Below are 11,543 nucleotides of genomic sequence, written 5' to 3' on the forward strand. Positions count from 1 at the left end.
TAGATGGCTTAAAAACAGAGAAAATGAGTGGAAAATTATATAGATCTACTTTTATAGAACACACAAAGTACATATCCAAGTGGAAGATGAGAACCATCTGGTTAAAAACCTGCAACAAAAAGATAGATTACTGAGAAAGACATGAGCAAAAATGAAAAATTCATATAAAGTTTGTTGTTTTTAAGTTTAAGGGATTAGAATGGGTTTGGAGAGTTTTAGTTTGGGGAAAAAGTAAGAACTTTATGCAACATGAAGTTACCAAATGAAGAAAAATCAGACATAAAAACTTAATGAAACGCTTAGTAGGGGTTATTGGTTGTTGTGTTTTAATGGATTTGAAAATCCGAAGTAAATCTAGTGTTATTGGTTCTATGATTTTCAAATCTGTATTAAAATCATGTGTTATTGGTTTAATGGTTCATAAATTCTGTATCAAATCAAGTGTTATTCAATCGTACGAATTTACTAATATATTTGATTTTATAATGGATTTGAATGGATTTGTTTGGATTTTTTAGTTAAAAATACAAAGACTCAAATCCGAAGGAAAACCTCCGGATTTGCATATTTTACTTGGATTTATAAATACTATATGGATTTCTAAATCAATCAAAATATATAAACCAATAACACCTCCTTAGATCTGTTATGAAATGGAGACATGTGAGAAGACTCTGTCAGAAGACTTCCAGGTAAGTCGTCCTGGAAGTCTTCTAGCGCATTATATATTTGACGACTAACAGGTAAGTCGTCCCAGAAGTCTTCCAGATCCGAAAAACCTGCATATCCAAATCCAGATATGAAAAACCTGCATATCAAAAAATGTTCAAATGACTTAAAAACAGAGAAAATGAGTGGATGATTAGATATATCTACCTTTTTAGGACACACAAAAATACATATCTAAAATTAATAGATCTATCTTTAAATGAATGGAAGATGAGAACCATGTGATTAAAAACCTGCAAAATAAGATAAATTAGTGAGAAAGACATGAGACAAAAATAATAATTTGATATAAAGTTTGGTGTTTATAAGTTCAAAGAGGTTAGAGAGAGGTTAGAGAGTTTTAGAATGAGGAACATATCATTTTTGTTGCAGTCATTTGAGAGGAGGAAAGATAATGTGTAAATTTTTCTTTATATAAGGAGATAAAAATTCCAATAAGGTTAAATATTTTCGATTCAGAAGACTTACTAGACGACTTACTTGTAAGTCGCCCAGAAGACTTCAATATTTTTAGCGGGAAACTAAAATATTTTTAGAGGAAAACTAAAATCTTTTAGCGGGAGTTAGAAAACTTTCAGAGAAGTTTTATAATCACCAGACGACTTACCTGTTAGTCGTCTAGACCCTAAACATAACCCCTAAACTAAAATAACTAACTAAACACTTCATAAAATCAAATTAAACTTAAAAAGTGTTTACTATACACCGAAATAAATATATATATGTAAAATTTTAGTTTTTCAAAAAACATTTAAACTTTCCAAAATCTAACCCTAAGAATACATAGAATACTACAACATACGTTGTCAAACCCTAAGCCAAAGAATATCATGATTAACTACTTTCACTCATCCATGTTGAAAACTATTCAATTTTATTATATCTTAATTTGTATTACTTAAAACTGTTTATTATTACATGATTTCAATTTTTTATTTAAAAAATTTAAAAATTATTTTTAAAATCAACTACACCAGAAGACTTTTCTAGACGACTTACAATATCTCAGAAGACTCAAACGACTTTTCGGAGCTATATTCGTAAAAATGTGTTATGTTTTTTTTGTTGGACCATAAGGAAATGACTGTAATTTCACAAGGCTTTTAGGTTAGTTTTGCATTTGATTCAAATTTGAGTATAGTTTTATATTTAAAATCAAGTTTTGTGTCATATTTAGTAAATCCCCATTTGTTAAATAAACAAGCTAGAAGTTAACTTCAAGAAATGTCAGTCTATACTGACACGTAAAGAATGCCAGAAAGCTATTCACAATATATAGACACTCCAAAGTCAAAAGAGAAATACTCTTAGTTAGCTTAAATTTTTTTTGTCACAAATATAGTTCATAAGGATCAGAATGATCAAAATGTTTCACTAAAAAGATAAATATACATTTATAGCGCTAGAGCTAACTAATCTAAATCTTAAGGTTTACACTTAGAGCCTGACTGGTTCAAACACATCGGTTACGTATGCGAGAGTTTTTAGAAACAGGTGGTTGCGGTTTCAATCGTTATTAAGCGTTTCGTATAATTGGCACAACGTTTAAAAATTGTTTTGTTTGCAGATCATTTTATACTGATTTACCCACATATGTAAAAATTAATTAATAAAGAATTATTTAATTGAAAAAATATAATTACAAAATGATTAAGTTTAAAATTAATTGCAGATGATAGCGGGAAAACCAGTCAGAACCTTAAATGGTGGAGTTTTTGAGGTGGGTTAATTTTTTTTAAAAAATACATAATAAATATTAAAAATTTAAAAATAAAAATAAAATTTTAAAAAATAGTTTCAAAACACATTTTTGAATTTCAAAAAGAAAATTAAAAAAAAACATTTTGAAAAAAAAATTAAAAAAGGTTCGACTTTGAAAAGAAATATAATTTGAAACTATAAAAAAACTTCTTTTTAATTTTTTATTTTATGCTATAAGAATATTTTGAGCCGTTAATAAAATCTATTTTGATCATTTTTTTTTCTATAAATTTTTTTTTGTTACAAAAACTTAAAAATAGTTTATTCGAGAAAATTGCCCAAGTCAAAATTCATGGTCCGATATATTCATGTGCCAGATCTGAGATGAAATTATTTTAATACAAGTAGGTTTTTAGTATATCTTTCGTAATCCTGAAACTATTCAGATATACGTTTTTGGATAAGACTTACTATTAATTACTATTAAAAGAACATGCTCAAGCATGTGCTTGAATAGTCAACTATGTCCCCTTTTTTTTTTCTATTATTTATCTCGAGGAAGTGGATACTTACGAAAATTATCTTATTACTGAAGATACCGCGATCAGTCTGCTTGACCAATAATTTGGAAAAACAAGATGAGTTTCACACTTTGATCACAATCCAATCTTTATGAAATTTAGGACATGAAGATCTAAGAACATGAACATTACTAAATTTTTTTGAGAAAGTATCTAAGATATACAAAAAGTATCCAAGATATAATATAGGAAAATTTGGGAAAATAGAAAACTGCGTTATTGTCCCTTTGATACAAAATCAAATTTTGTCGCTTTTGGATTTTTACTACCCTTCAAAATTATAAAAATTCATATCAATTAATTTACAATGCAAAAAAGTTAAGAAAAATATAAAACATGAAATAGTTAAACATGTGCATATATGAAAAATATTTTTGGATTCAAAAAATATTTGGAATGGTAAGTTGAAAAATAGACCAAAGGTCTTAGTATATAAGATCTACCATATACGGCGATTCAGAATATGTAGTCTAACTGAAACACAATGATCTACACAAGGAAAAATGCGCATTACACCGAACATTTAGCTCTACGATGGCAGAATACAAAATCTACATTTTATTCTATGTTCTGCATTTTTGGTAGATCATAAGAAATAATAAATGTTCTTATATCTTCTATGGAAGAATATACATTCTTCTCACTTCTCTTTTATCTATAATATCGGTATTCTCTATCTACCACCTCATATTTATTCTACCGTTCGTAGAATGTAATTTCTACTAGATTTTTAAACAAAATCCGAAAATCTAGGAAAAAACGGTTAGAAAATATTCTCTAAATCTATTAAATCTTTTTTATTTCCTTTTTAAAGTCTTCTTCCCCTAAAGTTTAGTTTCTTCGTTGTCAGCCACGATTAGGACCAAAAAATCGTGGTGCTTCTTCTCTTTTTATAGTTTCTCCAAACTTTTGTCAATCTAACGTGAGAATATGCAGATCTTATTCTGGTTTTCAGAGATTGTCCAAAAGAAAAGGATGGAAGTTTCTTTTTGATGAAGAAGCAGGACGTAGATTACTTACTTTGGACACAAGCAAAACCTTTGACAACCTAAGAGTTATGGTTTGTGAGGACTTTGGAATCGATGTAAACTTGGTCAATATCGAGCTGAGTTACTTACCTTCCAATTTGGTGATTGGCCTCGACTCACCACGTATTTTCATCACCAACGATCGACAACTCAAAAAAATTCTTACATATGTGAAGAACAAAGCTTAAACGCGGTTATGTGTGTGTATTCGATCTAAGGTCGGATTTAACTTGAATGAAGAGGCTGTTGAGTCGCCTAATAGAGAGGAAGTGGCTATGTCGTATGAAGTTTCAGATGATATTGATGGTGAAATCGAGCTTGAAGAAGAAGATGCGAAGAAAGATGAAAGTGATGATGAAAACAAGTGTGAAAAAGATATGATCAACGGAAAGTCTGTCCGTTTTTCTCTCGTTGATGTTGTGAAAAAGGGTCAACATTTTACTAGCAAAACAGCTTTGAAAAAAACTCGAGAGTATTTTAGCCTTGTCAAATCCTAACAATATATTTTATTTTATGGACAACATCCTTTCAAAGATTAGTCTGTTTAACAAAATATAGTAAGAAAAAAAACTTGGGAACTGAGAAACATTATTCTATGATTCCACTGCTACTTTTTTATTATAAGTGTTGTTTTAGGTTTCAGCACACTGATTAAGTAAACAATTAATTTTGTACATTTCCTATAAAAAACCACTATTACCTATACACCTAACCATATTTCAACCAATAGAAAAATAAATTTTGCATAAATTAATAAATTTTGCATTAAAAATAGAAAACGATACTTGTTTTGTATCGAAAAAAATTCTCTAAAACGACACTTAATATGAAACGGAGGGAGTATATATTAGTAATTTGCATAAGTGAAATTGCCCAAATTGTGTATAAATAAGGATCGTCATGCCCAGTTTCTTCATCAATCACTACAGCACATCGATCATGTTTATCATCTATATTTGTTTCTTTCTCACCTCAGCCATTATAGGTAAGCTTTTCGTCTCTTTCTTTCTCTCTCTCCCTCATCGTTTTTCCAAAAAAAAATTATTTTTACTATAATTCTTGCCCTCCACTCTTATCTTATAAGTAAGGAACTTGAAATCTATGTGAAAAAAAAAAGAAAAGAAAAATGTGTTTTTACTTGTTATATATTATGAACTAGTTTGATATGCTTAGCATGAAAATATATTTTCTTTTTCGAATCTCTAATCATAGTGTATATCATGACACAATGCCTTCAATATATGAAGATTCCAATGGGCTAGCCATGGCCCAAAAGTTGGAACCAATTGGTGGGAAAGGGGGCAAGCAGTGGGATGATGGAATTGACCACGACTATGTAACAAAAGTTTATATACGAGGTGGTCGTGAAGGAATTCACTACATCAAATTTGATTATGTCAAGGATGGACAATCCATAGATGGATTAATCCATGGTGTTTCCGGTGATGGGTTTACACATACGGTATGTTTCATTTTTTTTTATCTGGATCTATTTGAGATAGAGAAAAAACAACTATTAGAGAAAATATTAGAGAAATGGAATCTACCACAATTTCTTATTTTTTACCAAAAAAGCTTTTAGAGAAAATATTATTATATTACTAGCACAATTAAGAACAACAAATGGAATCTACCATTCTGTTAGGTCATCGTTGTTTCTACTATTTCTCTAACAGTCCTGTCAAATTAGATACTCAAATGTAAATTGAAATGTTTCTTTAAGATTCACACACACACACACACACACATATATATATATATATATTAGTAAATGATAATAACGTTGTTTGGTTCGCAGTTGGAGATTGACCAATCCAATTATGAACACATTGTATCTGTGGATGGTTACTACGATGACAAGACCGGCGTGATGCAAGCCCTTCAATTCAAAACAAATCTGAAGACCTTTGACTTGATTGGGTATCCAAAGGGCACTAGTAAATTTTCACTAGGATTCGACGGCAAGATTATCATTGGCTTTTATGGGTTTTCTGGAAGATTCCTAAACTCTCTCGGAGCATATTTAAGAAAGACTCCTCCTACTAAATCGGGACTCGTAGGTGGTTTATATGGTGGCGAATATTGGGATGATGGTCCTAATTATGACGGTGTAAGAAAGGTGTACGTTACTTATACTAACTATCTTATAAGGAGTATAAGCACTGACTACGACAAAGACGGCCAAGTGGTAACATCTTCTCACGGGAGCAAAAATGGAGAGACAAAGGAGGTCAAGTTTTTTTAACTCTATATATATATATATATCTTCTTCAGTTGATATAACATATAATTTAGGGGTTTTGAGAAAATTACAACTCTACTATAATTTATTTAGTTCTATTAACACTTTTGAGTTTTAGTTAGAGAAGTGGCACTTTTCACTTATTTATATATCATGACTTATAAAAAATAATATTTTTTAACGTCTGGTTAATTATGCTATTACAACGATGAAAAATATAATATAGACAACCGACAATTCTACCACATGATACGCTCTGTACCATGCTGAAGATTTCTTGGAACTATTTTCTCCATAATCTGCATAATTTGTATTTTCTGTGGTTTGAACCACAGACCTACTGGTGTGGAAACATTAATGAACCCGTAGTCAAATCGTTGGACTAACATGCTTCCACAAAAAGTAATATAATTCAACTAACTTTCGGTAAATCGGTCATATTCCTAAAAAATCTTAATTCTTTCAACACTTTGGATACGTGTTCAGTTTGCAAACTACTTTAACAATTATTTGTTAAGAAAATTTTAACTAGTTAGTATGGTTTCATTTCATACATATTGGATATGATCAATGATCTGTTTGGCTTTATTTACTAAATTTTGATTTTATGCAAACTTCCTCTCAAAACCTTTTGACTTGAATAATTGGTTTATATATTAGAATTCAATTTGTTTGTGAGATTTCTGATTTTTTTTGTATGTATTGCAGTTTGTGATCGACTATCCAAATGAATATTTGACATCAGTGGAGGGCACCTACAACACAATCCCTGAAGATGGCGTTTTGGTTGTTAGGTCATTGATTTTCAAAACATCAAAAGGGAGAATTTCTCCAACGTATGGATTTGTGTCTGGTACCCAGTTCGTGTTGGAGAGCCAAGGTAATGTTATTGTTGGGTTTTATGGACGTGATGGTGGTGGTTTCGATGCTATTGGAGTTTATTTCTCACCGATTATTACTCCGTAATTAACTACGAATATCATGAATGAGATTACAGTTCCATGGAAAAAAGTAGCTAATCACGAGTTTGAACGGTTTGACCATGGCGCTTTAGTACTTTCTCGTATCTCTTACCTACTTTACTATACGTGTTTATATCTCAAATGTTGCTTAAATATTTTGTGTTCCTTTTCGATCCTGCAAATTTCATATAATAAGACAAGGTTTAAGTAAATCTATTTCAGTATTATCATATAAAAGAACTATGATCATTACCATTTCAAAATGTTATAACAGTTTGAATTAAGTGGCAAACAAAGTTGGTATATATATGTTTTCGCAGCGTTTTGCTCGACAAATCATTTTCAAAGAGAAGAGATGACGAACATACTTGGTTGATCTAGGGTTTTTAGACTCAACGGTCAGTAGTTCATATTGCATTTGAGCGATGTCACATGCTCAGGTTAGATCTGATCTAAGGCGATGTCACAATCTCCCCTTTCTTTTTATCATAGCTAGCTTGATAACCACGTCTTAATTCTCCTCCTATGAGTCACATCATGACCAAAACCGACTTGATGATCACCACCTTCCAAACCTAGGAAAAAGTCCCATCACGCCATCTTCGTTGATCTTCATCAAACTATGTAACATAGGTAACATAGGAACCCATTCTGATACCAACTGTAATTACATAAGCCGAGAAAAACAGGTGAATAAAGTAAAGACGCACAAATTGTGTTAATGGAGTTCGTTCCTACATCCTCGGGATCGAACCTCGTCCAGATTTAATTTACTGAAAACAGGAAAACCTATAATTTCTTTATTGGCATCTATCATACACTTGTGCCCACCACTCTTTTCTAAGCAAATAATCTATAAAAATAGGTATCAAGCATGCATGCATAGATTACCATCCAGTAGCACCATAGCAACACTGTCTTGGAACAGATGCAATATTCGCAGACCACCACAATGAAACCTCTTGTGCTAAACTCCCCCTGAGTCTAGGCTTCAATCTTCCACATCTCTAAAAGTATTTCACCAAGTACGTCAGCACCCAGCGCACACCAGTGACACCAAGCTTGATCACCCAAACACACACAAAGCTCACCACGAGCTCCAAGTAATGGCCAACTCCACCATACAAAGTATCAACACCAATGCCACCAAATTAAGTCCATATCAGACTACATCAGGTACTTCTCCACACCAAGCAACACCACCAATAGACAACGAAACCTCTCTCTCTCTCTCTCTCTCTCTCTCTCTCTCTCTCTCTCTCTCTCTCTTTTTCTGAGGTCTGGTTTTCTCATAAGACACATCTCTTCTTATATAGCAGATCAGAATTTGATCTCTACGTCCTCAACTTGCTCTCCAATTCTTCTAAACACATTTAATGCAACTTTCCATTTTCTTTAATAGAAAACTTCATTTTCAAACATCCTTTTACTTTATGGAAAACGACCAAGCCTGTATCCTCTTTCCTTTTCCAATCTCACACACATCATTAAACACAGACTCCAACATAACCCATCTTCATGACACACAAATGTACTATCTCCGTATTCCAGCAAACATTTTCAGGTACCATTTCGTAGAAAAATCAAAACTACTGTGGAAAGCTCTGTGTGTTTGTTGTGCGGTGTGCCATTCAAATGTTGTGCGGTGTTATGGTAACCCTGTGTAGAAATACTCATTTGGAAGAGTTGGAATTATATTCATAAAAATAAGTATCACAAACATGGTTTGCCCAACTTAAGTTCACAACCGCGCCTGCTAACTAATAAAATAGCAAAGGACTACTCATCATTTTTTACAAAATACTACTATTCATAAATCATAGTGACAATATTCGAGACTATTTTTGTTCTTTTTATACATCATATTGTACATTTTAATGGTATAGTCGACACTACTTCCTAAAAATATACATGCCAACATTTAGTCATTGTACAAACTAATCTAAAATTTGAATACGGCACTGATTTTGTATAGTCTTATTGTCTTCTTTAATCATGAACCACTTCAGATATGAGTGAGAAGAGATGCAGCTAGCAAAAGTCGGTTTAATTACTAAAAACCCAATTAATAATATAAAATATAGTATACTATTTTTTTTTGTCAACCAAATATATTTTATAGAGAATGTCCAATGAGCCACTACAAGTTAAGGATTACAAATCAATTCTTCATCATTTACAATTTTTTTAAACAGCCTTAGCCCACCTTATATATTGATTAGCTAAGAGAACCACCAATGGAAGGTTCTAACTAAGTATTTAATAATTAAAACTACAAAAACAAAGTAAGAAATTAAGAGAAAGTAGGAGATGGAGTAAGATAAAGTTCTAAAATTAGATTTTTTTAGAGCTTCATTAGAACTTCTTTATCCACTTGGCAAGTTATGATTGGATTCTTTTTATTTAAGACAATTAAAATTCATCAGTCATTTTATTAAATTAAAATAATAATAATTTTTTTTTAGAACCTTAAAATAAGAAACATACCAATGAGGTTGCTCTAACCATCTTTATCGCGGGATCTTATAAAGGGTTTTTAATTTAATAAGGTATTAAAGAAAAAGAAGAAAGGCAATTAGTGTAAGCAACGTATCTTATTTAAGCGACAGAAGAAACGCCTCTTGATGCCAAGCGTAGCTTTCGTAGTGTTTTGGGAGGAGAAAACGAGGGGAGAAAAAATCAGTTTGAAGGGGAAGAAAAAATTTTGGTCTCGGTTTCCTCCTTCTCATCTCCACGTTGATTTCTTCTGGGTTTTATGATTCTTGTTCAAGTCTTTGATCAGATTCTTTAATCGCATCAAAGACCCAATTTTTTATTTGTCTGCATGATCATCCTCAGATGGGTGGATCAGACGAGAACAAGCACGGAGTTATCGGACCCATGAATCCACAAGGTATGATTGTATTCAAACACGAAACACTAATCTTCTGGTTTGGTTCTGTTTTTGATTGACTTAAGCGACTTGTTGTTAATGAAGGTGGTTTACGTGGAGGAAAGGTGAATCCGGCGAATGGGCAGACATGAAGAGCACTCAGTAACATAAACAAGAACATCATCGGAGCTCCGGTTTATCCTTGTGCTGTCAACAAGTGACCGTTGTCTGAGTAAGTTTATAAACAGACCCTTTTTACAAAACTGTGTTCATTTGTTCTAAAGAACTAATTTTTATTCTCTCTGATTTTTTTTTTCAGGAAGAATGTGATGTGTAACAAGAAGATTCCACCACCTGTTCCAGTGCATCGACCAATCACTAGGTCAGTAACGATTTCATTGCATCCTCTTTCAGTCTTCTTTTGATTTGGAGATTTTAATTATTGATTTTTTTTTTTGTTTCAGAAAGTTTGCTGCTCAATTAGCTGAGAATAATCCCCAAACCAAGAAGGAGGTAGCTTTACATTATTGACATCTGTTATAGTGAATGTGTTGTTCTGTGTTAATATGCATGATGAAATTGACAGAATGGTAAACAAAATGTCTTTACTCTTATCATGAAATGTCTTTACTTGACTCAAAAACTTTGGCTAGTGGTAGTTTGAGAATTGATTCATCGTTTATCTCTTGCTTTACATGAGGTTTCACTTTATTTAGGGATGAGAAGAAATCAATTTGGTTTATATTGCAGAGGCTTTTCTTTCTCAACAGAGAGCAAGAACTGTCCTCTTTTGTTCTGCTGGATCTTGGTAGTTTAAATATAGTTATGTTGCTAGTTTTGGTTGAGCAACTCTGTTTCTAGACTTTCAGAATGTGAAAGTATCATACTTGTTGAATTTTGGAATTGGTTGAGTAGAAGTCATGATTTTGAGATGCCTAGCATTTTGGCAACATTGTTCACTTTATGTGTACGATCTGCATTATTGACCCTTTTTGTTCTCAACAGGTAGTGATGACGATGAGAACACGAGGAGGAGGTGAGGCTGTACTTCATTTACTAAACCGTACCCGTGAGCTTTACAGGCGTAGAATCCAAGAAACAGCTAGTGTGGATCAGCTGGATTCTATATTTGTAGAGTGTGCCATTACAGAAGCACAGCCTCTTGGGCACGAGCCAACATCATCAACAGACCTAAATGGCACCAGAGAAAGAGTTACAGCGGATGCTCATGGGAACTCTATCCTGGAGAAAAGCGTACTGGTGTAGTAATATGTGATACAAGGATGCTATTTTGTTTTGCCATGACATATCGCTTCTGCTGTAATGTGTTAGTTGATGTTGTTGATCTTTGAACGCAATGGGAAATGTATAACGCTTGCAACTTTGTCTCATGCCTCAGCATCCTATAGACTTGTAATGTTTCTTATG

The 11,543-nt window shown here is 32.4% G+C and overlaps 2 protein-coding genes across 2 annotated transcripts; both read left to right on the plus strand.

Moving 5' to 3' along the window:
• The first annotated feature begins 4,906 nt into the window (after positions 1 to 4,906).
• LOC106345622 (jacalin-related lectin 10) lies at positions 4,907 to 7,484 on the plus strand. The gene is made up of 4 exons (XM_013784798.3): positions 4,907 to 5,024; positions 5,287 to 5,501; positions 5,838 to 6,269; positions 6,990 to 7,484. Exons 1-4 carry the CDS (start codon positions 4,940 to 4,942, stop codon positions 7,245 to 7,247), a joined length of 990 nt encoding a protein of 329 aa, XP_013640252.2. The 5' UTR covers positions 4,907 to 4,939; the 3' UTR covers positions 7,248 to 7,484.
• A 2,368-nt stretch (positions 7,485 to 9,852) lies between these two features.
• On the plus strand, positions 9,853 to 11,543 carry LOC125585580. Its single transcript, XM_048754903.1, has 5 exons — positions 9,853 to 10,136; positions 10,221 to 10,347; positions 10,435 to 10,497; positions 10,580 to 10,628; positions 11,121 to 11,543. Exons 3-5 carry the CDS (start codon positions 10,445 to 10,447, stop codon positions 11,379 to 11,381), a joined length of 363 nt encoding a protein of 120 aa, XP_048610860.1. The 5' UTR covers positions 9,853 to 10,136; positions 10,221 to 10,347; positions 10,435 to 10,444; the 3' UTR covers positions 11,382 to 11,543.

The sequence above is a fragment of the Brassica napus genome, chromosome C4, assembly GCF_020379485.1.
Source record: "Brassica napus cultivar Da-Ae chromosome C4, Da-Ae, whole genome shotgun sequence".
Lineage (NCBI taxonomy): Eukaryota > Viridiplantae > Streptophyta > Magnoliopsida > Brassicales > Brassicaceae > Brassica > Brassica napus.

Bases quoted from the DNA above. Each gene is read 5' to 3' on its own strand.
- LOC125585580 (XM_048754903.1), top strand. From the start codon at position 10,445: ATGTGTAACAAGAAGATTCCACCACCTGTTCCAGTGCATCGACCAATC. The intron at 10,498-10,579 runs GTCAGTAACGAT...TTTTTGTTTCAG, and splicing joins GTGCATCGACCAATCACTAG to AAAGTTTGCTGCTCAATTAG. The intron at 10,629-11,120 runs GTAGCTTTACAT...TGTTCTCAACAG, and splicing joins ATCCCCAAACCAAGAAGGAG to GTAGTGATGACGATGAGAAC.
- LOC106345622 (XM_013784798.3), top strand. From the start codon at position 4,940: ATGCCCAGTTTCTTCATCAATCACTACAGCACATCGATCATGTTTATC. The intron at 5,502-5,837 runs GTATGTTTCATT...TTTGGTTCGCAG, and splicing joins GTGATGGGTTTACACATACG to TTGGAGATTGACCAATCCAA. The intron at 6,270-6,989 runs GTCAAGTTTTTT...TATGTATTGCAG, and splicing joins AAAATGGAGAGACAAAGGAG to TTTGTGATCGACTATCCAAA.